This window comes from Podarcis pityusensis (genome assembly GCF_964106645.2).
Source record: "Podarcis pityusensis genome assembly, chromosome: 1".
Taxonomy (NCBI): Eukaryota; Metazoa; Chordata; class Lepidosauria; order Squamata; family Lacertidae; genus Podarcis; species Podarcis pityusensis.
In genome coordinates this window covers 91,715,486-91,740,764 of record NC_138028.1, presented here as the reverse complement: position 1 = coordinate 91,740,764, position 25,279 = coordinate 91,715,486, and the positions used below count along the sequence as shown (strand labels likewise).

The 25,279-nt window shown below is 43.4% G+C and overlaps 2 protein-coding genes and 1 long non-coding RNA gene across 3 annotated transcripts in view; 2 read left to right on the top strand and 1 right to left on the bottom strand.

The window, feature by feature from the left end:
• CLASP1 (cytoplasmic linker associated protein 1) overlaps window positions 1-1,733 on the top strand; it is a 172,947-nt gene extending 171,214 nt beyond the window's left edge. Inside the window, exon 41 of the mRNA XM_081009704.1 lies at window positions 377-1,733. Within this exon, the coding sequence (XP_080865830.1) occupies window positions 377-463 (87 nt within the window). The 3' untranslated portion in view covers window positions 464-1,733. The remainder of the gene's footprint in view (window positions 1-376) is intronic.
• LOC308479375 lies at window positions 1,392-19,859 on the bottom strand. The gene is made up of 2 exons (XR_013987651.1): window positions 19,715-19,859; window positions 1,392-3,841 (listed from the first exon to the last, which is right to left on the bottom strand). It is a non-coding gene; the product is annotated as an uncharacterized lncRNA (long non-coding RNA).
• A 129-nt stretch (window positions 19,860-19,988) lies between these two features.
• Window positions 19,989-25,279, top strand: part of TFCP2L1 (transcription factor CP2 like 1) — a 40,139-nt gene continuing 34,848 nt past the window's right edge. Inside the window, exon 1 of the mRNA XM_081008169.1 lies at window positions 19,989-20,214. Within this exon, the coding sequence (XP_080864295.1) occupies window positions 20,153-20,214 (62 nt within the window). The 5' untranslated portion in view covers window positions 19,989-20,152. The remainder of the gene's footprint in view (window positions 20,215-25,279) is intronic.

The window sequence follows — 25,279 nt, the reverse complement described above, 5'->3', positions numbered from 1 at the left end:
GCTGCCAGCATTAAGATAAATTCAACAGAGTAAACAATTTTTGATGGATTTAAAAGTGGAAAATTGATTTGAACGGTTATAGTAAAATATGCAGGGATGTATGGTATGTAAAATGAACCATGGAAAGAGAAGAGGGGAAGTCACTGGATATTTTAAAGTTTGTAAAATGTTTATCTGAAATTGTAAAACAGAAAATTTGATGAAAATTGCAACCATTGGGTGCCTACACTAAAGTCAGGGATCCATGAGTCACATTGAACTCAGTGGGACTTACTTCCAGGCTGACACACATAGGACTGCACTGTGAAAGACCCATTTTGAACTGGAAGCAAATTAATGAAGAGGAGTGGGTGTTACTGTGTCTCCTTTCTTTCAGATGAAGCTCCTCAACTTGTACATAAAGAGGGCCCAGACCACCAACAGCAACAGCAGCTCATCTTCAGATGTTTCCACGCACAGTTAATGGAGATCTTTGGACATGCCTGTAGACATAGAAGCCATCAGCTGTGCCTCTCAGAGACCCTCCCCTCATCAGCACGCTCCACCCGCTGATGGAGGCCATGCAGATATTTATTGCAATCAGTATTTTTAGTCCTTTTAAAAGCTTTCTATGGTAGGATATTATTGTTACTGAATGTAAAGGAAGCAAGGCCTGGGTTGCAGTCTTCTTCATTAAAAAAATTAAAAAAGGCGATAGAACACACCATGGTTAAACACACTGCAGTTATCCACAGACGTTTTGGGGGTCATACTTACAGTAGACTCGTTGAAATCAATGGGCTTAAGTTCATCATGTGAATTGATTTCAGTGGATCTACCTTGAGTATGACTTCTTGGATTCAGACCTTGGGTTTTTTATTAGGTTGTGCTTGTATCGGTCAAACATTTGACTAGTTCCTCTAATTTCAGGAATGTGTCCTTGTTTCAGATGAGATTAAAATTTAGAATGGCCTCACTTGGGTTTTTTTGGGAGAAAGCCCTACATTCTTTTTAAAAAAGGAAAGGAAACTAGGCCCCTCAACTCACTTTTTAAAATTATTACGGGGGGGGGGGGACACCAACACAAACAAATTGTATAGTACCATCATCTGAGTGACACCGGTCATGGAAATTCCCTGGGAGATCTCAGCAAACTTGCAATGGTGCTGTTTATATAGGGCAGATGCACTTACCCTACTATAACCCATTTAAGACCCGCCTCTGTGTAGATGTTTCAATTATCTGATTATTATTTTTAGCACATGCTGAGAAACATTTTTTCAAAGTGAGAAAAAAAAAGAGAGCAAAGCTATATGGTGTGATATAGTCTTGACTTCTTACTCCAGAGGAGGTTCTACTTACTTGACAAAACTCATTCCTACTCTGTTTTTCATGGTGTTTTTTTATTATTATTATTTTATTTTAAAAAACGGAACTCTGTTCTGTTACAGTATTCGCTGGGGATTGAATTCCTTCTGTAATAATTTTATCTAGCTTTATGAAATCTGTTAGTATGCACTGAGCGTGAATGCACTGTAATATCTCTGAACTGGTTAAGTATCAACACTCACTGTCAAAGGAACTGACAACCTATCTCTTAGAAAAGATATGTGAAATGTGCTACTACTGCTGCTGCTTCAATCCTCAGTATGAAATTTGTACTTTCCAAACCTCGATTGGCTTTTGTAGGAGCTGCAACTCAGATAACCAGGCCTTCCTTTCTTAATAAAATACTGCTTTCGTTTGTCAACCAATGATACTTAGTGTGACACTTTTTCTGTTGCCACCTCCCCACCCAACCTTTGAGTACTCCAGGAGTTTGTCACCCCACCTCCCAACAACCACACAATCTGATTTTATTTATAATCTTGTTTTGTGTCTACTGTACATAGCAAATTGTTTCCCTTCTCTCTTAGTATTTCAGATATGACTCTGTTTCATTAGGGTAGTACTCAAAGGGCTAGGTAGTACCCAGTCTGCACCAATCTGCTTTCTTAAAGCTATACAGTTGAGGGTGGGGTGGGTGTTTTCTTCCAGGCACAAGAACCCTTTGGCTACCAATCCATACATGCTGGTGAAGACAAATCTGCATGATGTTGGCGCTTAGCTGCCAGATTACGGAGGGCTCCTACCTTTTCTCAGCACTGTCCAAATGTCTGCAGCTGCCTTTTTACTTGCTGCCTCCTTACGCAGGGCTTTAACTTTTCAGACCTTTTGAAAGAAAGAGGTTTCTTTTTCTTTGTATTCTTCCCCATCTTCTCATCCCCCCCCCTTCCCTCGCCCCGCACCCATTTCCCTCCTCTTCCCAGACCTTCATATCTGAGAATCCGCACAGAACAACCCTGCCTGCTGTTGGGTTGGGTTCGATGGAGATGTACATGCTGCCAGTGGGGCGCCAGCGTCCCAGGGCATGAGCAAACAAATCAATGCAACCCCTTTCACACCATCTGAAGTACTGTAGGTCTCTTATATAGTCCTGCATCGACTGAGGCATGTGGCTTCCTTTTAAAAGGTACACTATGTGTGCTTGCCTGGATTACAGTACAACACAAGACCTTTTCTATCGCTTCCTAGTAGCTTCTCAATAACCTGTATAAGTAATGTAACTTGCAACGTTGTCATATAAATCTTCTTTCTACCACCCTCCCAGACCCTTTATTTATCAAGTGTAATAGTTCATATTAAAGGACAACAGAGAAATGTTTGTAGAATGCAGCAGGATTTTGCTAACAGTAATAATGTTTTAAATGGGAAGGATGGGCTTATAAAGCCACTCAAAACAGTCAGCCATCAGAAAAGAGTTTGTTGGCACAGTGTTCACGCGCATGTATTTAATTTCTATTTTTGGGTTGGTTATTTTCTTTTATTTCTCTTTTTTTGGGCGCTTTTGTCATGTTACATCCATATCTGTATTTATATCTTATTTGTTTCACTTTTGAGTGTATCATGGCAAATGTACAGATGTTTTTATGTTAACATTTACATGATAGAATTTGCTAAAAAATAAAATGAAACCTTTTGAGTTTGCCCTAGAATAAATGACAGTTAAATTTAAGTCCTTATGGGAGCCTCTTTGCACTACAATTTGGTCATGAAAGCAGGTGACCTCAAAGATGAACTTTCAGCACTGAAGCACGATTTTTTAAACCCCAAATCACATTTATTTCCACACATGTGACACTGACCAAGGGTACACCCATTATAGTAGCATTGTATCCCTGTTCAGACGTTCATAGTTGGGAGAGAGCAGGATCATGACTGTGGCACCAAGTTCTGCCCTCTCAGTGCTCTGAGGTGCTTATAGAAATTCTGAAACTCTGATATTGGTCCTTGCTTGCTAGGATAGAAGAGAAGGGTGTACAGGTGCGTAGAAATTACTCTACTGTACAAAGGCAAAATCATTGTATTGCTCACTTTTGCCTCTGGCTCTGCCCATCTTCAGAATGTGACCCACAGAAGGTTGCTCAGATGGGAATTCTGCCTTGAGCTAAAGAAATTCTTTTCCTGACCTTACCCTACATGCATAGTCCTCCCCACAAACCATGTGATCTACATAATATAAAAATGTGATGTACAGATCACATGGTCATGCAAACGCCATTGGCATCTGTCTGTCTTGGGAGACAATGAAGGGGTACGGCTTGGGGGCTGGCACCAAACAGTTGGAAAGTTACAGCACCTGCTGTGGCTTATAGAGACTGGTACCTGAGAGACATGTTTTGTTGAAGCTGGGACAGATGAAGGTGTCCGGTTGTGCTGCTGCAGATGCACCATGGCGTTTCTTTTCTCTATGCGGTCATTCATCATCTGGTCACTGCTGTGGATAAGCAACCTGACAGATTGTCCCAGGCACTGCCATCATCTGCAAGGGATTACCACATGGCGGGGTTAATGTTGCCAGTCTTCATGTCACATTTGCAGACATCAATGGGCCTGGTGCCTGAAGCCAGCTCCCTGCAGAGCACATCCTTGGGAATCCCGCCATCCTTCAAGCATACCTTCCAACATTAGTTGCAACCTTAACCCTACTTACCTGGGAGTAAGCCCCACTGAATTCAGGACTACAGAGCAGTCATGGAAAGCCTTGTGCAGTAAGTGTACTACACAGGCATAGGGCAGGGTCACTCTACACACACAGACGTGCAATTTTGCTTGTCACTTTTGAATGCCTGCATAGGACTCTTGCCTTTTCACATTCAAAGGGTTTTACTACTTGATAGATAATCATTAATGCAGGTTCTAGGGCTTTAGCCCAGATAGACATGAGCACAAGACTGAATTCTTATCGTAAGCATATTGAATTCACTGACTTAGCATAGCCAGAAGAACTGTTTCATGCACTGAGATATTCACTGGGTGTCAATATATGCTTCAAACAAAACTGATATTTCATTTCCTATTTGATTGATGCAGTATTGACACTAAACATTCAGAGCTGTGTGCTTCCTCCTCCATCCCAGCAATATCTTATAAATTCTTTTTTATTTGTGCTTAAGCTGTTAGGACTTGCTTGATGTCCTGGACTGGAACAACTAAAGCAACATTTGATGGTTGAAAACAAAGACTCTTCAACACTTAACAACTGCAGAATTGTCCACATCTTAATCTATTCCTGCAAAAATTATCACAAGTCTGTGGCACTTGTAAGAGTAACACGTTGTTTGCTAGAGCCCACTTGATTTGTTTGAAGCATCTTGGAAAACTGGTAGGTATATATAAAATAGAGATGAATGAAAACAACAGTTGGAGGCAATAAAATACAAGAGACAGTAATAAGTGTGCAACAATGCAATCTTTTGTGCCCATTGTGGAATGAACTTCATATAAATGTCAAAAATGCCACCGTCACTCTTAACTCCTAACCCACAGAGCCAATCCAGAGAAATATAATGACTGATCGTATCAAAACCTTCTGAGCGCGGTCCAGAATAATCAACATTGTTTCCTCTCCTGCTAGGTCTCCCCCAGTACAGGCCATCCATAAGGTTGTTTCATTGCCAAAGCCAGGGCACTACAGTGGTACCTCGGGTTACAGACACTTCAGGTTACAGATGCTTCAGGTTACAGATTCCACTAACCCAGAAATAATACCTCGGGTTAAGAACTTTGCAGAAATTGTGCTCTGGCGGCGCGGCGGCAGCAGGAGGCCCCATTAGCTAAGGTGGTGCTTCAGGTTAAGAACAGTTTCAGGTTAAGAACGGACCTCTGGAATGAATTAAGTACTTAACCCGAGGTACCACTGTAAAGAGAATGAAATGGGTCTAGGTAACTAGTTTCGAACAACAGAGCCTAGGGTTTCATGGGGACCACCTGTTTAAGTACTTTGCCCCAAAGTTGATCAACTGGTTGATAGATATTGCTATGCTTAAGAATCCAAGGAGGGTTTATAAAGGCATGCACACATGCAGGGCCGGATTTAGGTTTGATGAGGCCCTAAACTACTGAAGTAATGGGGTTCTTTATATGTCCAGCTGTCCTTCGTCAACAACAAATTGTCACTGTTTTTTTGTGTTGAATATATGCTATATGGTGATTTATGGACCTAATAGGTATCTAAAGCCATTTGCACATAACAAAATATTTATTTTGGAAATGTACATCCAGGTTTTTTTTCCTTTAAATTTTTTGGGGGCCCCCAAGAGAGTGGGGCCCTAAGCTATAGCTTGTTTAGCTTATACGTAAATCCGGCACTGCCAGCATGCTTGTCTCTTTCAAGGGGGCCAGGGCTGCCTGTTTGCACAACAAAGTATTAATGGCTTCTTACACCAGTCCAGCGAATCCCCATCTGCTTGATGTAATTAGTCAACAGAGCAAGGGCTAAGCAACCTAGTAGCAGGCCACACTCCTCAAAGCATGCCTGCATTGTCAGACTGCAGTTCTTCCCACAGAACAGGGTCAGCTGTTGCTCTGGCACATCCTGAAACATGTATCATTACTGTGGTCTAAGGCTAGCTTCTTTATATATATATGCTCTCTTGTTTCTGTGGGGATGGGATATGTCCGTTTTTTTAATGCTATGCCTTAGGGGGCTTCTCAGCCAGATTTGCCTGTAGATGTGCCAACAACAAATGACACAGTGGCAAAAGTGTCTTGATGGGATCTGCCCGTACTGGGTCAAATTGGTTTTTAGCCCTGAAGCACTGCAGAAAGCTCTGAAGTTGCCGGCATTGCAAATTGCATGTAGGCAAAACATGATAGAAATGCAAATTTTGAATGCACGTGCTTACTATATAGCCTTTACGATCCCCTTTATATTCAGTTCAGCCAAGTGGCTGTTCTAGACAAAACACAAGGAGGTATTAACTGCAATCCTGCTGTCACATTTCTATGAAAGTAAACAGTGATTTTGATGAAACATCCGAGAGGCCCCAGTAGTACTTTTTAGTTAAGCATGCCCACATGTTGTAAAATATACAGAGAGAGAGAGAGCGCAGAAACAATAATCTTTAACACTGGGTTCTAAAAGATAAATGACACAAGTTTCTGTAGGCAGCAGGATAGTTACTCTCACTCAACTCATGTATTTTTTAAAATAACTGCTTAGGATTTTGTTGTCATAAGCTTATCCTCAGTGCTGTTCTACTAGATTTTGCCAAATGGAAAGGTCATGGATATACTTCCCTTGTAGCTTTTGAGGTGTCAACTACAGAAGTATCCAATTAATCTCCTTGTGATTTGTAGATGGGAGGCAACACACCTTGTGCCATGGAAAAAACACATCAACAATTAATGCTGAGATGGAATCTCAGCAATCAGCAGGAAACTGTCAAGCAACTGCAATCCAGCATAGTCATAGTCATGCCAACAGCATATTTTTTTTAATTTAAGGAATAGATAAAGAAAAGCAAGAGGTAAATAAATAATGGGCAAACTAGAAATCATTCATGTTGTTAGTCCTTGCATTTAAAAAAATAAATAGCAGGCATCAGGGCTTTTACCTTTTTGTTTCTGTCAAGGCTTTGATCAGATTGAGGCTCTGCATTGCCACCAATAAGAGTTTCCTAAAACTCTAGTATTTGAGAGTGTGCTCCACATTCCCAGAATCCCCCCCCCCACAAAACATCCTGTACAATATGCAAGGAACCTGAAGTCTGTCCAATGTAGTAAACTCTATCCAATTTGCTAACACCTCATCAACCAACAAGTTTCCACACAAATGCAACTTTCATGTGGTCTTTTCATGATGTTGTGCCATAAGTTCTTATCAGAAAAAGTGAGAAAGATAAGAGCAATGGAAGCTCTTAACCAACAGTGCAGCTAGGTAAATTTAGACCTTGAACTCAAGGGTCTTACAGAGGTCCCAAAGGTCTTGTACATTCAGTTATGGACCATTAATATTTATCTTCTACATACCAATATGCATACACCACCACCATTCTAAGTTTTACAGTTGCTTCTATGTTCCTGATATGCTAAAAACCAAAATACAAAAGGTTTGATAATCCTGAGCATACATTGCTTCACATTTTAAAACTCGTGTAAACTCTAGCAGTGTCATGACAACAGGAATAAAATGTAGTTTGCTTCTGCTGCGCCAATGCTAAAGGCATTTACGTGAGAGTAAGCACTATTCTGTTGTGTAAAAGTAAAGTAAAAATAAATAAAATGGGTGTCTGTAACCATTCTGTTTAATAAAAAGGAAGGAAGGCTGCAGTGGCTAACACCAGCTTTGGCAACCCTGCCATGTGTGTGCCATGGTACAGATAGTTGGTGCCACGGACACACTGTTAAAACCATGTTCATGGAAGACAATCTTACTCGGCTACGAGTGATCACCAAAGAAAGAGGATGATGAAGAGTTGGTGCCAACCCTTGACCTGTGTTGTAAATAAAAATATGCCCTTTTCCCTTATGGGGTATCCAAGAGCCCATATAGAGTCCTTACATAGGTTCCCTATTGGTAGGAGAAAATAACAGAGGCCAACCAGAGAATATTGAGAAGCAAAGCAGCTAGTAAGCTTGATCTTTATTGATCTGTTGCAACAGGGTACTCCCCTCACACGCAGGAGAGGAGGAGGACCCCAAAAATGCTATGCAAGGGCTTATAAAGACTTTTGAAATTCCCATCCTCTAGATCAAGACCACCCCCCGAAACATTATGCATTCATCACAGAAGAGGTGTAACCTAAGACCACCCCTCAGATAAGGCGGTCTAAAACAGAACATTTGCATGTTGTTTTCTCCTGTCGCTTTGTTTATTTCCTGTCTGGCAGGTTATTTGATTGGATTTCTTGGGGAGCCTTGGCAGTCTTTTGTAATGATAAGGCTCACACCCTTATTGAAACACAGATTAAGACAGGATTTGTGAAGGAAGAGACAATGGGGAGGCTTTTCCATTTTTACCATGCAGAGAAACATTTGCTCAGTTTAGGAATCAAAATGGTTCCAGGTTGGCTTTCCTGTGCTGATCTATGTACGTGTGGTTATGAACGTTGCCATATATCTAAAACCATAAAATTCCTATCACACCTGTTTGCTCCTGCTTCCATCATCTGTAACTCTCTGGGTGGCCATCTGGGGACCTGCTAGGCTGCGGGGAACTGGGCCTCTTCCTTGAAGTCCAGTCCTAGCTGCACCACTGCTCTTAAGTGGGGCAACAGATGAGCTTCAAGATCCACTGAAGCGTTCCACACTGAGGATAACATTGGCAGGTAAGCGACAGTGTACGGGAGGACTGGGTGAGGTGCTTCTGATCAGCTGTAACCTTGGGAATCTGCATCCATTAGGGCTTATTAGGTTACATAATCATATATTCTAATGTACAACATCTCAGTGTTTGATAACAGAGGTAGCAAAAGGATCAGACTCAAAAACAAGGATTTGACAGACAACCCAACAGATCTAAAGAAAAGTAAGAGTTTGCAGAAATCTTTGGCAGGCATCCAAGTAGATAGAAGCCAGAGATCTGTGTGAACTCAATAGACAAACCACCAAGCCTCAAGAAAGCTGTGGAAAGGGAGTGCAAGCGAGAGTCCTCCTTCACTAATCAACAGATTATGATGAAGACATGCATGCCCTTACAAAATCCATTGCCTGCCTGTAGAACAGCATTCAGTGAGGCTGGTGCTGCCAAGGCAGAGGTAGGTGTGTTGAATTTTGGTCAGCACTGACTCTCTGTTTGTAATCCCCAGAGTAATAGAAAGAGAGTATGCAACCCTTGGGATGCGGGTGGCGCTGTGGGTTAAACCTGAGCCTAGGACTTGCTGATCAGAAGATTGGTGGTTCGAATCCCCACAACAGGGTGAGCTCCCGTTGCTCGGTCCCTGCTCCTGCCAACCTAGCAGTTCGAAAGCACGTCAAAGTGCAAGTAGATAAATAGATACCACTCTGACGGGAAGTTAAACAGCGTTTCCGTGTGCTGCTCTGGTTCGCCAAAAGAGGCTTAGTCATGCTGGCCACATGACCCAGAAGCTGTATGCCGGCTGCCTTGGCCAATAAAGCGAGGTGAGCACCACAACCCCAAAGTCGGTCACGACTGGACCTAATGGTCAGGGATCCCTTTACCTTTACCTTTATGCAACCCTTTGCAGCTGTGTGTGAAGAAAGCAGCTCTTCCTTCTTCATCAGGGAATCTAACACACAGAAGAGGCAATTTCTGCAACACTATGGGACTGAAAAGGATCCCCTAAGGAACATCTCCTTCCCTAAAAGCAGTGCTTTTTTTCTGGGGGCACGCAAGGGGACACATACCCCTAAACATTTTGTGAATTGTTGTATTTTTGTCCATTTACTGTATTTATTTTCCCCGATTTGAACTATAAAATGGTGATTTTCTTGAGTCAAAATGAGAGTACCCCTAAACATTTTTTTTAGAAAAAAAGCACTGCCTAAAAGTATCACTACCCAAAATCTCATGGTAAAGCCGTCTCACCTTTTTCTTGGCAGCTGCCACATCAAATCTTGGGGAGAGACAGCTAGAATGTTTCTCTTTGCTTGAGGACGCTCTTTGCCCTGGAATTTTGCTCACATCCCAGGAGAGCCACCCCACATTTTCAGAAGCTATACACCGCAGAAGTGTAGGCTCCATCCATCTACTTGAAATTATAACTGAAAGTAACTAGACATTAAAAAGTCAGACTGTAAATTGTTGTTGCAGGAATTTATGTATGGCTTGGGGGGGTTGCCCCTCCAGCAGATATGCACATGCAGCCCACTACCCAAAATCAGCACAATCACTTTTGTGACTTTTGTGATTTGTCCCCACAAAACACTTCATCACAGTTTCTTCCTATCTATTCAAAGGGCCTTTGCTGCACTATACCAAATGTAACAATTCACTGATACATGTATCTATGTACTGGCTCACTGGGAAAACTTCAGAAATTCATATAGACATGTGAGCTCAGCTACTCAGCAGCCCCTCTGCCTGAGTGATAATTCCTGGCATCCTGATACCTGAGTGCCAGACAGGTAGCCATTCCAGAAATAACAAACCCAGATGAAGAGAAAAGGGTGTGATTAACCTGGCTGCGAAACAGGGAAATGTAAATATCTCTTTTGTTACACTTGATGGGTGTTTGGTAGAGGGCAAGGAGAACCATGGAGCAGGGTCCAGGATGCTCAGATTACTGCCACCAGACCTCCCCTTTCATGCTGTAACCATGATGTATTAGTGATGTAGTTAGGGAGGGTGTAACATGGGGATTAGCAGCTAATAAAAGTTTGGGGGCTCTTTTGTTCGGGGCTTCCATCTTGTTCCACCTTGTGGCAGGTGGGAGTCCTGTTGCGACAGTCTTCAATAAAGACCAAGCCTACTGGCTGCTGTTTTGCTCTGGTATTCCTGGCTGGTGTCCTTGTTTTTTGTCCAAGGGAGCCCTCAGATTTCTCCATTAACATTGTTAAACCACTGGATAGATCCGGTAGAAAGATTGATAGATTGCCTGAAGCATCCCAAGAATGGGAATTCAGCTGCATCTTCAAGATTCACAGCATTATTGTTACTAGCAAAGTGGGAAATTAAACACTGGGAATGTGAAAAGTCTATTAAGACTTGCAAACGGAAAACATTAAAAGCGGACCAAACCAGAATGACTTAAGGATGGTCAAAAGGATTAAGAGTTGGGAAACAGGCTGTTTACAAATATATCTGGAGGCGAAAGAGCACTAAAGAGAAAGTAGTAATGAGTAATTAGCGAGGAAAGGGTTGACTTGCAAGTTGCTGAGATAATGAACTCCCTTTTAAATCCAGTTTTAACAAGAAAAATTGAAGGGGGAAAGGATTTGGATCAATTAAACAATAACAAAAAAAATGTAAAAAAGAAATTAGACTATCTAGAGGTGCTCATCAGGTTACTCTAAAAGGAACCAGAGCTTAAACATGTTTACTCAGAAGTAAGCCCGAGTTCAGTGAGGTTTACTCCCAGCTAGGGCTGAAATCCTACCAGTGCTACAGTTAGGTAATTTATTTAGACTCTGGCCTTAATAGTCTTATGGGAACCCCACTCTTTAGATTTGGGGGCCATCCTGCTCATTCTATTGAGTGAGAGAGACCCTGGACTTCTGCCTTGAATATACCATTGAATTCTATGCACACTTCCCTGGGCTGGAAGAAAATCATTTAATTTATTAAGACTTCTGAATTAAAATGCATAGGTTTGGCTGTTAGTATACAAGGGATACTGATGGGACTTAATCCCAATTAACCACACATGGGATTGGACTGCCCGTGACAACTAACTTTTTAATGGATTGTGTCTGTTTGCTGACAATTAATGTGGCGGCCATGATTCGCAATGATTATGGACCTATTGATTGGGTATGTCGTAGAGTGGTTACTGCTGCATCACCAGAAAAAAAAGCAATGCATCACATCAAAATTTGTGTATTTGGGTAGATGTAAATTTAGTAATACTTCCATCATTTTACAAGAAATACACCTCGTCATAGTGCAAAAATAATGTCTGTTCAGTCTGCTGTCCTGATGCTGTTGATGGGCAACTTCAAAGCCCCTCCATTCTCCCTTCTTTTATCTCTTAACCATTTAAACATTTATGGTTCCCAAGATTCTTTAGGGAAGATATGTGCTTTAAATAGAGAACTGTCCTCTGCAAAGTAGGCTATATGGTCACCCAAGTTTGCAGCAAGTGTGAATATTGAAACAAAAGTGTTACAGTTGGGCGGGGGGTTGTAGGGATCACAGAATCGTAGCATTGGAAGGGACCAGGGGGATCATCTAGTCCAACCCCTTGCAATGCAGGAATATTTTTGCCCCACAGGGGACTGAAACCCATGAACCTATGATGACGAGTCTCATGCAGTAGCAACTAAGCTATCCCAGATCCAAGCAACTGTCTTTGGGAATCAAAAGTGAAGTAGTAGATTGCTTTCAATATGCTTTGCATAAACCTTTGCATATAAAACAAATATGAAAGGTACCAAAAAGCTCTAGTGATCACTCATCCAAAGGCATTATCCTCAGAATTCTCACCATGTGGGGAAAGTTGAAGCATAATAATATAAATAAGGCTTATTTCCTCCTAATTATGAGTATAATATCTTCATTAATCAAGCTCTGTGCTGTATTTATGTCCACACTAGTACTATTATGTGGTCACCCTCTGTACACGAGCAACAGTATTATACGCATTAACAAATCATAAAATTATTAAGCCTTTCAATTATTAAGCCTTGTGTTTTATTCTGTATGCACTGTGGTTCTTTGGATCTTATTAAACCCCCACTTTCACCAGTCCCAGCCAGCATGTTCAGGGATGGTGGGAGTCAAACAACAACTGGAAAGTTGCAGATTCCCCATCCCTAGTCTTTTAGCATATTTTAAAACATTTGCGTCTTTCAGCATATATGAACTCTGTGTTCACATAAGCAACAATTATGTGCTTAGCATGATTTCTTGTTAAGATGGGATTTCCAGAGAAACACTACAAGTGACTTTTCAATAGGAAGTTGTTCACACCAGTCTTTTTAACTTTTAAATCATCTGAAGCCAAAGCTTCAAAGGGTTAAGCCATCACTGACATGCCCCAGGGGCTAATACTCTTGATGATTTTGTTGCTATTCTAAAAATAGGAGACTAGCTTTCTAATCTCCTTGCCACTCATTTCCACTCCCTGCCAGTTTTTTCCTGCTTTTTCTTGCAGAGGGGCATCTGCAACCCAGAACTGTCTATGACCCTTAAGCTTCTAGAATGATTACCAGGGCTTTAAGGCTTGTCCAACAATGCAGAAACTTTAACCTATCAATGGGTTTTATAACCAAGTTTACAAAATTGGTTTTTGGGTTGGGTTTTCATTCCTCTGTTTTAAGGACAGATGTCAGTGTTAGAAATGGAAATCAGATCACTAAACCTTGGCATTCCCATGCAAATCCAGAGGCCACCACCTTAAGTGAGGCAGGAAACCCCTTCGCTTAACAAGCATTCCCACCTGGCAGCTAAAATAAAATCAGAGCAATGCTGCCTTCTTGGAAGAGGGTGGCATAAAATCTGTTTTGACAAAGAATAATGTAAGGGGAACAGGGAGCACTGCTACTAAACCAGGGGCAGAGAATCTGTGGCCAGCCAGATGGTGTTGGACTATAGCAGGGGTAGGCAAGCTAAGGCCCGTGGGCCGGATGTGGCCCAATCGCCTTCTCAATCCGGCCCACGGACGGTCCAGGAATCAGCGTATTTTTACATGAGTAGAAACAAGGAGACAGGTTGCTTAGTTGCTAGACCACTTCCAAGCAATTTCATCTGATGGCATCTCCTATCTAACCCAGGTGATTGTCAGCTGGAAACAACAGCTGATCTTAGTTTATCATTGTGGGACTAGCCTAGTATAAACTGACTTTGGGAATTAATGAGGAGCAGGAGGAAGTGAGTCAATTTGACATGAACTTTTCTGCTTTACTAACCATACCCAGTCTATTAGTAGATTACAAAGAGCAACCAAAGCTATCTCAGCTTCTGCTATCTTGTCTAAATTCAATCTAAGAGACAAGAGTTTTAGGTTGGATCATTTACCTGGCTGCAGTTTAAGAGCAATGAAGTCAAGGCAGTGCAGAAATGGGACACCAGAAGGACATGTCCCCTCTCAGAAATTAACGAATTAAGTAACGGAACGAATTAAGTATGTAACCAGAGGTACCACTGTATCCTTGTGCTGGCTTCTGCTAGCATACCAGGTTCACTGTACCTAGCCCAGAGTCATTCTGAGTCAAACTTAGTTGCATACTACCTACAGCCTCGTCCACTTAGAAAATTGCATGTACATGTCTAGATACTATAGATCCTTCTGTGAAACAACCAATGTTTTTAATATCAGCATTTATTTCCCAAATGCTAATTCCTTCCAAAATAGTTGCCCAGTGAAATGAACTTGTAGTTACAGAGCTCTTGACTGACCAGACAGATATGGTTTGAAGATGCAGAAAGAACCTTTTCTGCCAAGAGAGATCCCTTGGGCTGCCAGACAGTCAATATATTAGCATGGTCATTGCTTTCTTTTTTTATGCATATATGAATGCCTGCTAAAGATAGCCAAGGCAAATGCAAAACTGCAAGGAGACAGTTCCCTGTCCTGCTCTCACCTGATGAATGGGAATGTTGCCAGGCCCTACTAGGGAAGCAGGCGCTGGGTGGTGTTTTTGGAACCTCAGTGTTTTGTCAGAGGTGCTTGATAACCTCTCTGAGCTGCAGATGGCTTTTATCAGATTCTGTTCAGTTCCAGCTGGGGACATAGTCCAAGGCAAACCACTGGAACTTCTATTATTTGAAGTTATGCAATGTAGCAGCGTCCAGGTAGCACAACTGCCACTTCCTTTCTGGAGGCTAGCTGAAGTGTAAATTCTTAAATCTTGTCATATATGTCTTATAGCTGATATGCACTGCAAAAGCTGTGTAGTAGTGGGTGGTGGTAAGAGAATAATTCTGTGGCAATTTTTCTTGTTAGACATTGTAAAGCTATTGGGATCTTAAAAAAAAGGAAGACTAATAATCCTGTATGTAGCTGATTTGGGGAATTATTTCAGTTGCCAGGATTCTTTGGGGGAAACTATGACAAGATAAGTGGTGTAAGGCTGCTTTAAATGCATTTATGACATTCAACTAGTGACAGCAGGAACATTCACAGGAAGGGAAGGGAAACAGAGAGGAACAATCTGTCTGGGTCAGGAAATCTGTTTCCTTCACCTCACAGTACAAGGGCCAAGGTGCAGCTGGGGTGCCATGGCAGATATGAAAACCCCAGAAGAGTTTAGTGTTTTGCCTTGAGAAAATGATGGCCTTCAGTGGCATGATTATCCTTTGTTGTTGTTGTAAGTCACCTTCAGTTGCCTTGGGCAGGATAAAGAGATATTAATATGCCCTGCTCCATGGCTGCTGATGTGAGGATGCAAAGTCAATGAGTGATACTCTGCTTAGCTGATTTGTGATGTTAAATTGTACTGAAGACTACTTTCAGACATGTTGGCAGAACTACCAAAATTAGGACCTAACTGAATATAACCCCCCAAAGCGATTATATGAATTGGCTTCTGGTTAAGTTGGTTACCAGAGCTAACTGGTGTCTGAAGAAGTTTTCATGCACATGAAAGCTTATACAGTGGTACGTCGGGATGCGAACGGGATCCGTTCTGGAGCCCTGTTCGGATCCTGAACAGAACATAAGACGCGACAGCGCGTCTGCGGGTCACGTTTTGCTGCTTCCACGCATGTGCGTGACGTTCATTTTGACCGTCTGCGCATGCACGAGCGACGAAAACCGGATGTAATGCACTCCGTTACCTCCGGGTCGCCACAGAGCACAACCCGAAAATACTTACCTTGAAGCGTATTTATCCCGACGTATGGCTGTACCCAGAACATACTTAATTGGTCTCTAAGGTGCTACTGGACAATTTTTAGCTAACTGTGTTATAGCTGAGTGCCACAGTTTGCAAACAGTTATGATTTTACTCTGCCCCTTCAGCTGAGCAAGCACATTGAAATTGGTATGACGTCGTAATTCGTAAGTCACACATATTCTGGTCTGGCTGGTGAAATATTTTAAAACTGTTTGTGTGTGTGTGTCTATATCTATCTATCTATCTATCTATCTATCTATCTATCTATCTATCTGAAATTCTTACTGACCTAAAGATATTATAATCCAAGGGTATAAAAATGCATTGTAATGTTTGCATTACAATGGACCCCGCTTCATAATTTCTACCTACAGACTTTCTTGCATGTCAACCTTCATAGGACCAGGGTGCTTGAAATCACTAAATGTGTTAGAAAACTGAATATGGCTTTAGTTGTGACTCCCCAAGGCACAAGCTAAAATGATTCTCTTGGGTTGGGTTGTTGACCCCATAACAAATATAGTTTGTTATACCCTATCTCCTGCATAAAGAGTTCAAACAGACAAGTTCAACACATTATGAGCACATAGCCCAACAAGTGTTTTAACCTTCATTCCATGTCATGCGCCAATCTGCAATTTTCCATTTCTGCCCAACACTAATTGTAGATATTCTAATAGATATCTTCAGAGGAACAAACTGCTTAAGGCAAAAAGAGTAGTCTCTCTTTCCTTAAATATCCCCACCCCCCTCTCTGTGAGTTGTGCGAATTCCTCTAACTAGTACTGAGGCCTTGAAAATGTAAACATTGTACAGTGGTACCTCGGGTTACAGACACTTCAGGTTACAGACTCCGCTAACCCAGAAATAGTACCTTGGGTTAAGAACTTTACTTCAGGATGAGAACAGAAATCGCACCACGATGGCGTGGCGGCAGCAGGAGGCACCATTAGCTAAAGTGGTACCTCAGGTTAAGAACAGTTTCAGGTTAAGAACGGACCTCCAGAACGAATTAAGTTCTTAACCCAAGGAATCACTGTCTTTACATTTGAAATCAAGATAACATTTGCTTGCAGGCAGCAAATGAAAATTAGATATCACGGCCTCTAACAATTTAAAACAAATAACAATAAACACCCATTGCATATGCTTTTGACAAGATAACTTTGGATAAAAACCATGATTGTTTGGATCTGCAGTCATAATCCTTTATCTATGAAAACCAGAGAGAGAGAGAGAGAGAGAACAAAGGCAGTTACCACAAGCTTACTTCCAACACATCTTGGGGGTGCAGAATGTCCTAAACAAAGCCACGTGTTTTGTGAAAGAAAAAGTGCACTTCTGGCTTCTCTGGATCAGTCTTTCCTTGAAAAATCACACGGAACAATTCTTTTTACCCCAATTCATTAATTTTTTTAAACAGAAACTTTCAAAGTGACAGTTTTAGGGGGTATTTCTCTACTCCAAGCTGAATTCAAATATGCCTTGGCCCTTGGGATTGCAAAATGTGTGTGTGTCAGAAGAAGGGCATTTACCTGCTTCTGTGAATTGGTATTTGCTTTAAAAACTGCATGGCACATTTCAACCCCCAACCCTGGTATGTTAACATTCCCAGGGTAAAAATAAATAAATCCATTTGTAAGCTTATTTTTGTTTTCTTGGGATGTTTCTCTTTAGGGTGCTTTATGTTTACAGAAGGAAAACTGTAATTGTAAGTGACCAAATTTGGGTACATTGTTTACTTCTGTTCAAATAAAATAAGACCAGGTAACTACTGACTGGTCAGTTTGATGTCAATACTAGGAAAGGCCTTAGAACAGATAATTAAACAGCATGCCTGTGAGCACTTGGAAAAGGATGCTGTGATTACTAAGACCCAGCATGGGTTTCTCAAAAACACGTCATGCCAGATGAATCTTGTTTCTTTTCTTTTGTTTTGAAGTTAAAAGTTTGGTGGATAAGGGCAATGCTGTGGACATAGTGTATCTTGATTTCAGTAAAGCTTTTGGCAAAGTCCCCCATGATATTCTTGTGGAGAAGTTGGTAAAATGCAGGCTGGAGGAGGTTACTGTTCAGTGGCTTAGTAGCTGGTTGACTGACTGAATCCAAAAAGTGCTCACTAATGGTTCCTCATCATCCTGGAACAAAGTGACAAGTGGGGTACTGCAGGGTTCTGTCCTGGGCCCATTGTTGTTCAATGTCTTTATAAATGGCTTGGATGACGAAATTGAGGGGTGGCTCATCCAATTTGCAGGTGACACCCAACTGAGAGGGGACACCCCCGTCCCCTTTCTGGTGTGTAGAGCAATGTACATATGTAACTTGAAACCAGTGGTGGGTAGGTGGGGACAACCTTGCTATGTTTTAAGTCACTCATGTATATAGCCTTTTGTGTAACATACTGCAGTAAAAACCAGTCTGGATGGCCTTCCCTTGTCAAAATGTTTTTTTTTTTTTTTTTGTCAAATAATTAGTTTTCCAATATAAAAAAGGTCTTGTTTAGGTGCCCTTCTGATAATGTCTGGTTGCCAGAGTGATTTATTTTTCTGTGCTGTCATTTTAGAATTCTGACTGCTTGTTTTAGTTGAAGGTTTTATTCTTGGATGGATGTGTTGTTGCTGTTTTGTCAGCTACTTTGGAGATCCCACTAGAACCAAAAAGATGTACAGTGGTACCTCGGGTTACATATGCTTCAGGTTACAGACTCCGCTAACCCAGAAATATTACCTCGGGTTAAGAACTTTGCTTTAGGTGCTTCAGGTTAAGAACGGTTTCAGGTTAAGAACAGACCTCCAGAACGAATTAAGTACTTAACCCGAGGTACCACTGAACTATATCTGTATAAAAAGGGTAAAGGAACCCCTGACCATTAGGTCCAGTCGTGGCCGACTCTGGGGTTGTGGCGCTCATCTCGCTTTATTGGCCGAGGGAGCTGGCGTACAGGTCATGTGACCAGCATGACTAAGCCACTTCTGGCATACCAGAGCAGTGCACAGAAACACTGTTTACCTTCCCGCTGGAGCAGTACCTATTTATCTACTTGCACTTTGACGTGCTTTCGAACTGCTAGGTTGGCAGGAGCTGGGACCGAGCAACGGGAGCTCACCCCGTCGCAGGGATTCAAACCGCCGACCTTCTGATCGGCAAGTCCTAGGCTCTGTGGTTTAACCCACAGCGTACGCTAATATGGCCTCGCAGCTGAGCATAGTATCAGGCTCCATTTCTACTTTACAAAACAGATCCACGCCTCTAAGTTTGCCCCAAAGACAGGCTCTAAATACCATAAGCATTCCCTTTTCCGAGTTTGGACTCCCCTCCGCTTTGTAGGGTGGGGCCTGCTGCCAAACGGGGAAGTGCGAGGCCAAGGCAACTGCATCCCCTTCCCCTCAAATGCTTATGGGTCCCAACCGAGCAGTGCAGTGGGGGTGAGGGAGGCAGTCTGGGGTTTGCAGCCAAATCGCAAGTGCGTGTTTTGCTAGAGGCATTACCAGAAGTCAAGGATGCATTGCACTTACCAGGTCCGATGTGGATTGTGGCCTACCAAGAGTTTTAAGAGCCATGGGGGGGGGGGTCTCTGAGGGCCACATTCACCCCATGCCTGAGGTCCCCCCCCCCCCCGCAACTGTGGTATACAAACTACTTTGGTGGGAAGTGCTATAAAAAACCACAGTTTAGGCAATACCTTTAGCCAGTGCTTTTTTTCTTAAAAAATGTTTAGGGGGTACTCTCATTTTCCTACTCATACTGAAATAGCGCCCCTCAATGAGGCCAAACTTAGATTCACAAAATGTTTAGGGGTATGCGTACCCCTGCGTACCAACAGAAAAAGCACTGCCTTTAGCAGTGGGGTGGCAAATTTTCCAGTTCAGCATCCGGGTAGACTTCGTGAGGCAAGATGGCTGGGGGGCGGCGGCGAAGATAAATAGTTATATACTATTTATAAATAGTTCTATACCTCGGAAGAAGGCAGTCTGTGCGGCTCCTCCATTTCCGTGAGGTGATCTTCCCCAACTCCACTTCCGTAGCTCCGCCTCGGCTTCTCCACCTGCGCCGCGGACAGCAGCCGACTGGGGATTGGCGCCCAGTCGCGCGGCCCGGAGTGGCGGGGAGCGGGCCGGCGGCGGCGGCAGCGGCGGGAGGCGGGGAGAGCGCGCGGCGGAGAGGAGAGGCCGGCGGCTGACCTCAGCGCCTGGGAGCGGCCAAGCAGCGGATCACGCGGCTGCTCAATAAAAGCGCGCGGAGAGGCGCCGGCTGCCGAGTGCGCGCAGTTTGGTCTTGGGCTGGCTTCGGCTTTCGGGGTTCGTAGCCCGCCTCGACGTGTAGGGGATTTTGGGTTTAGGGCTACCGGGCGGGCGAAGCTTAGCAGCAGCGGTAGCAGCAGCCGTCGAAGAAGATGCTGTTTTGGCACACGCAGCCGGAGCATTACAACCAGCACTCGACAGGCAGCTACCTGCGGTGAGTGAGCCCGGGGAGCGAGCGGCCGTCAGGCGGGAAAAGGGCGCAAGGTTCTCAAGCGGGGCGGCGGGGGGACGTCGACCGACTGACTTACCGACGGACTGTCTTGCGGCTAAAATGCGGGCAGACAGGAGCAGGGCAATGGCTTTGCGGTTGGGGCTAGTGGTTAAGCTGCAGAGCAGAAGGAAGGTCTCTGGAGCGAGGGGTCTCCTTGCTGGGCTCCACATTAGGGACGTACAGCGCAAGCTGCCGCTCTTATTTTTGCGTGTTTGCTCAGAAGCAAGACCCTCTGCGCTCAGCGGCGCTTGCCGCTAGGAAAAGCGTGCATATGGTTGCAGCCTTTGAGGGTCCATGTCTGCCCTGTCAGGGATGCGGGAAGGACGGGGAGCGGGACCCAGGCGGCGTGGTGCTGTAGAGAGAGAGAGAGAGAGCTAGAAGCATACTGAGCAGGAATGAGTGGAGCCAAATTGGGTTTGTTTGTTTAATTTCGGGGGCGAACGATTTTAAGAGGTTGTGGTTGACTGGGCTCAGTTACACAACACCATCAGTTGACAGCGCGTTGCGGAATATTATAGGCAATCTAAATTATTGTTACCAGATTTTTTTTCAATGAATCGGGGACACTTTTTTTTTTTAAGGTGAGTAGCAACAGGAAGTCAGTGCAGTTGGTACCTCGGGTTAAGTACTTAATTCGTTCTAGAGGTCCGTTCTTAACCTGAAACTGTTCTTAACCTGAAGCACCACTTTAGCTAATGGGGCCTCCCGCCGCTGCCACGCCGCCGCTGCGTGATTTCTGTTCTCATCCTGAAGCAAAGTTCTTAACCTGAAGCACTATTACTGGGTTAGCGGAGTCTGTAACCTGAAGCGTATGTAACCCGAGGTACCACTGTAGTGGGGATGGTGTGGCAAAAGACCCTGGGCCGAAGCACACATGCAAAGCCCTTCTTTCACACCCTGTGAAACATAAATGTGCATTTTTTTAAAAAAACTGGGCAACGGCGCGCTGCCTGCCTGTGACTCCTGAACCTTCCCTGATCTCCTTCCCCCTTTGTTTTGACAGATCAGGGGAGGCTCGGGAATCACGGGCAGCCGGCTGTTGCCCAGGAGGGGCCAGCCTGGTAGTGCAGTTGGCTCTGGCTGGCTTCAGGATCTGCCCACTGCCATGGCGCCTGCCATTTTTTGCCCAGGAGGGGCCAGCCTGGTAGTGCAGTTGGCTCTGGCTGGCTTCAGGATCTGCCCACTGCCATGGCGCCTGCCATTTTTTGCCCAGGAGGGGCCAGCCTGGTAGTGCAGTTGGCTCTGGCTGGCTTCAGGAGCTGCTCGCTGCCATGGCACAGGAAAAATGGCAGGCGCCATGGCAGTGGGCAGATCCTGAAGCCAGCCAGAGCCAACTGCACTACCAGGCTGGCTCTGGGCTGCTGAGGCTGCTGCTGCCACATTTCCCGGGGACAGATTTGCAAATCCGGGGACTGTCTCCGGGAAACGGGGACGTCTGGTAACCCTAATCTAAATAGGTGTTTGGTTCTGAGGAGAGGGAGAGAGAGGAAAAGACACGTGTGTGGTGTGCGTGTGCAGTTTCTGAAGTTATGAGGATTCTGGTAAAAATAATGGATCTTTATGTAGCTGTGCCACCGGCAAGGATAGGCGCCATCTCGGAAAGATGTGGATTTGTGAAAGTGGACTCCATTTAGACCTCATCTGTGTGTGTGAATCTTGTGGTCAGGGATGGGTTGCTGAGCAGTGGCAGCTGAGATGGACTAGTCTGTTTCAGGGAGCTGGATGGGCGCCATTCTCTGGAGCAGGAGGAGAGAGTGAGGCAGCTGTGGGTTATCATGCTCGCCTGTGATAGCTAGGGAGAGCTGCCCTCTCTGTGGGTTCTCTTAATGGTTTGAACTTGTTTGTACATTTCCCACTTTTTTGGGGAGTGGGGGGAAGTATGATGTGGGTTTGAACAAGTGGAAATTCCAGAAAACTTAAAGGAGCCTGGTGACTGCAGCTTCTAGCCCAGGTCAGTTAATGCCGATTACCTCTTAATGCCTTTCCAGTAATTTGTCACTGAAAAGCTGCACAGCTGTGAGTGAGGTGGAAGCTCTGGTGCCCAAGTAGTTATTTAGTTTGGGTTAGTTAACACAGAGTCCTGCATTGTGTTTGTGCACTTATAGATTGCTCAGACTTTTTTCTCCCAGTGCATTTTATGAGAGAGTAAGGATCACACTTGGTGTTCATGACTGTGAATCCGTTAACTGTGGTATAACAAAAAGCTTTGTAACTATTTCTAGAAGAGTAGCCACTGCAACATCGTTTGCCACAAAAGCAACAAATATTCTTATGGTATCTTAAAGACTAACAATTTTATTGTGCCATAAGCTTTCCTGGACTGCTGTCCATTTCATCAGATGCATGAAGTGTAATCCTGGAATGGCAAGTATATACATATGCACCTCTTCAACTCTATATATGTGCATACAGTACTCTACAGTCATGCATATAATTGTACTGAATTTGCCAGTTAAGAACTATCTAACACTTCATGTGTTTTGATGAAGGGGACTCTAGTCCATGACAATGTATGGCATAATAAAATGGTTCATCTTTAAGGTATCACAAGAGATTGATTGCTGGAACAGACTAGCACTTCCAGCCATCCTTAAACGATGGGGTAACCAAGCCTTACAGCACCTTAAACAGTAGCAAATTTAGTACGGCATGGGGTTTTTTTGAGTAGAGCCCATAGATCTATCCCTTAAATTAATCCCTCTATGAACAGGTCTGGGAAGATTTAGCAAAGTGGTCTTTGAGAACTGAGCAAGTGTCTTGCAAGCACTGGCAAATGTCTTGCAGATAGAGGCACTAGCTTTCCAAACCAGCTTTCTCTCATTCTTATCTCCTCCCCTCGTTTGAATGATGACGACTAGATCCTTTTCATTCACTTTACTGGGCTTGTTTAATCCAGTTTTTTCCTGCCTTATTTCCACATCGGTCACATTTTATTTATTTAGCAAAAGGGGCAGTGGGTAATGTAAAAGATAGCAAATGGAAAACCTACATTCCAGCCCTTCCCAACAGAAAGCTATACTTGTACAGTTGTGTTTTTATTTTAATAGTGTGATTTTTATCTGTGCTTTTGAACTGTGTCTAGAATGCTATTTCAAAATCCATAGTCAAGCAATGCCTTTGGTAGGACCAACAAAAATGTCTGAAAACTGTGAAGAAGCTTTTAAGATGACAAATGCATCAGACTGGATGGTGAACACAAATTGGGGTGTGAGGGGGAGAGAAAGCTGGTTTGATACTGAAGCCATAAAGTTTGCATTTAGCTGGAGTGTAGGAGCAAATGGCAAACTTAAATTGCAATCGCTTAGGTTTCGTGCCTAACGGTTTTCCATGTTATAACTTGTTTGGCATTCTAGACACCAATAAGCAGGCAAAAGCCAAGCCATATAGAGCAACACATGATGCACTAATGGTTTGAATGTGCTGTTGGTACAGGCTCTTGTGTTCTTCCTACACCCTTCGCTGGCACAGTGTGGTGCTGGTTCCATGGTATGAACATGTATGTATGTGTTGACTTGAGTCTTGTCCTGGTCTCAGTACTGTTCAAGGGTAATGTTGCTGTTGCTGTTTTGTGGGATCTCTCACCCAGGACCATTCTTGTACCCAAACCCTGAAGAAGACACCTGTCTGCTGCTAGCTGCACCTTCCCCCATCCTTTTGCCCTTTGATAGGAAATTCTACCCTTGGTAAAACAGTTCTGTTTTAACTTTTTAAAAGGCACAAAAGTCTCTCGGGGCAACTCTTACCTATTTCAGATTTGTGACAGAACATTAACCTTGCTTTATGCTCTGTTTTTTGAGGATATTTTTACTTCATCTCTCTCACCACCTCCACTACCCCTCCTACTGAAATTCAAGCAGGTTCAGTGGCAGTTAATGCAAGGTAAACTCTGCAATCAATTTCTACATGTGGTTGAACTGAAACTGTTAATGTTGGCTTGATTTATATTCATGTACCATAACAACAATATCGACAGCTGTTACCAACTTTTCTTTTTGGAACTTTTTGCCATTTTCTTTTTGTGCATCAGAAGCTACTATTGATAATAACTTTTCTGTAAGGTGTATATAGGTGCACAGAGGACTACGCTTGTGTTCTTTACAACCAAGAGGGTGTTTCTTTGCACAGTCATACCTCGGGTTACAGACGCTTCAGGTTGCGTATTTTCGGGTTGCGCAGCACGCCGAACCCGGAAGTACCGGAACAGGTTACTTCCGGGTTTTGGCGCATGCGCAGAAGTGCTAAATTGCTATTTGCGCATTCGCAGAAGCGCCGAATCACAGCGTGCGCATGCGCAGACACGGCACTGCAGGTTGGGAATGCTGTGGGTTGCAAACGTGCCTCCCGCACGGATCACATTCGCAACCCGAGCATCCACTGTATTGGACAAAAAAAAGCAACTTTTATTTTACGATCTCCTTAGTTAAAAAAAAATGTGGGAAAGGGGGGAAAGTGTGGAAGATTATTTATTAGGGAAAGTGTAGAAACAATAAGTTAGCTTCTCATACAATCTGCAGTAAAATTTCATTATACACAAATTGTACATTGACAATAAAGGTATTATTATTATTATTATTATTTATTAAAAGTAACAAATCTTGATTATGTAAGAGTTTGCTTGAATACATTGTGTATCATTTTACCAGTGGTATGGAGCAGAGATTATTATTGGTGTGAATGAAAGTACTTTGTCTCTTCAATCCTTATTCTGGACCCAGCACCTGTATATTAAGCCAGTGTTTCTCAAATTATTTGATGTGGTGGACTGGCATTGCCCAACTCCAGGTGCCAGGGACCAGTACCATATTTGGTCCCTGAAGCTGTGGTGGAGTCACTGTGGACTGGCAGCTCATCACCCGTGGAACAGGACCAATTTGTGGATCAACACTTTGAGTAGCACTGTACTAAATATCTGCCCATGTAGTCAGCTACAGAAGCAGTTTATCTATTTTTCTCACTCAGAGTAGTGAGCAACATATCCAGTGCATCCTGTAACAGACAAAATATTTGA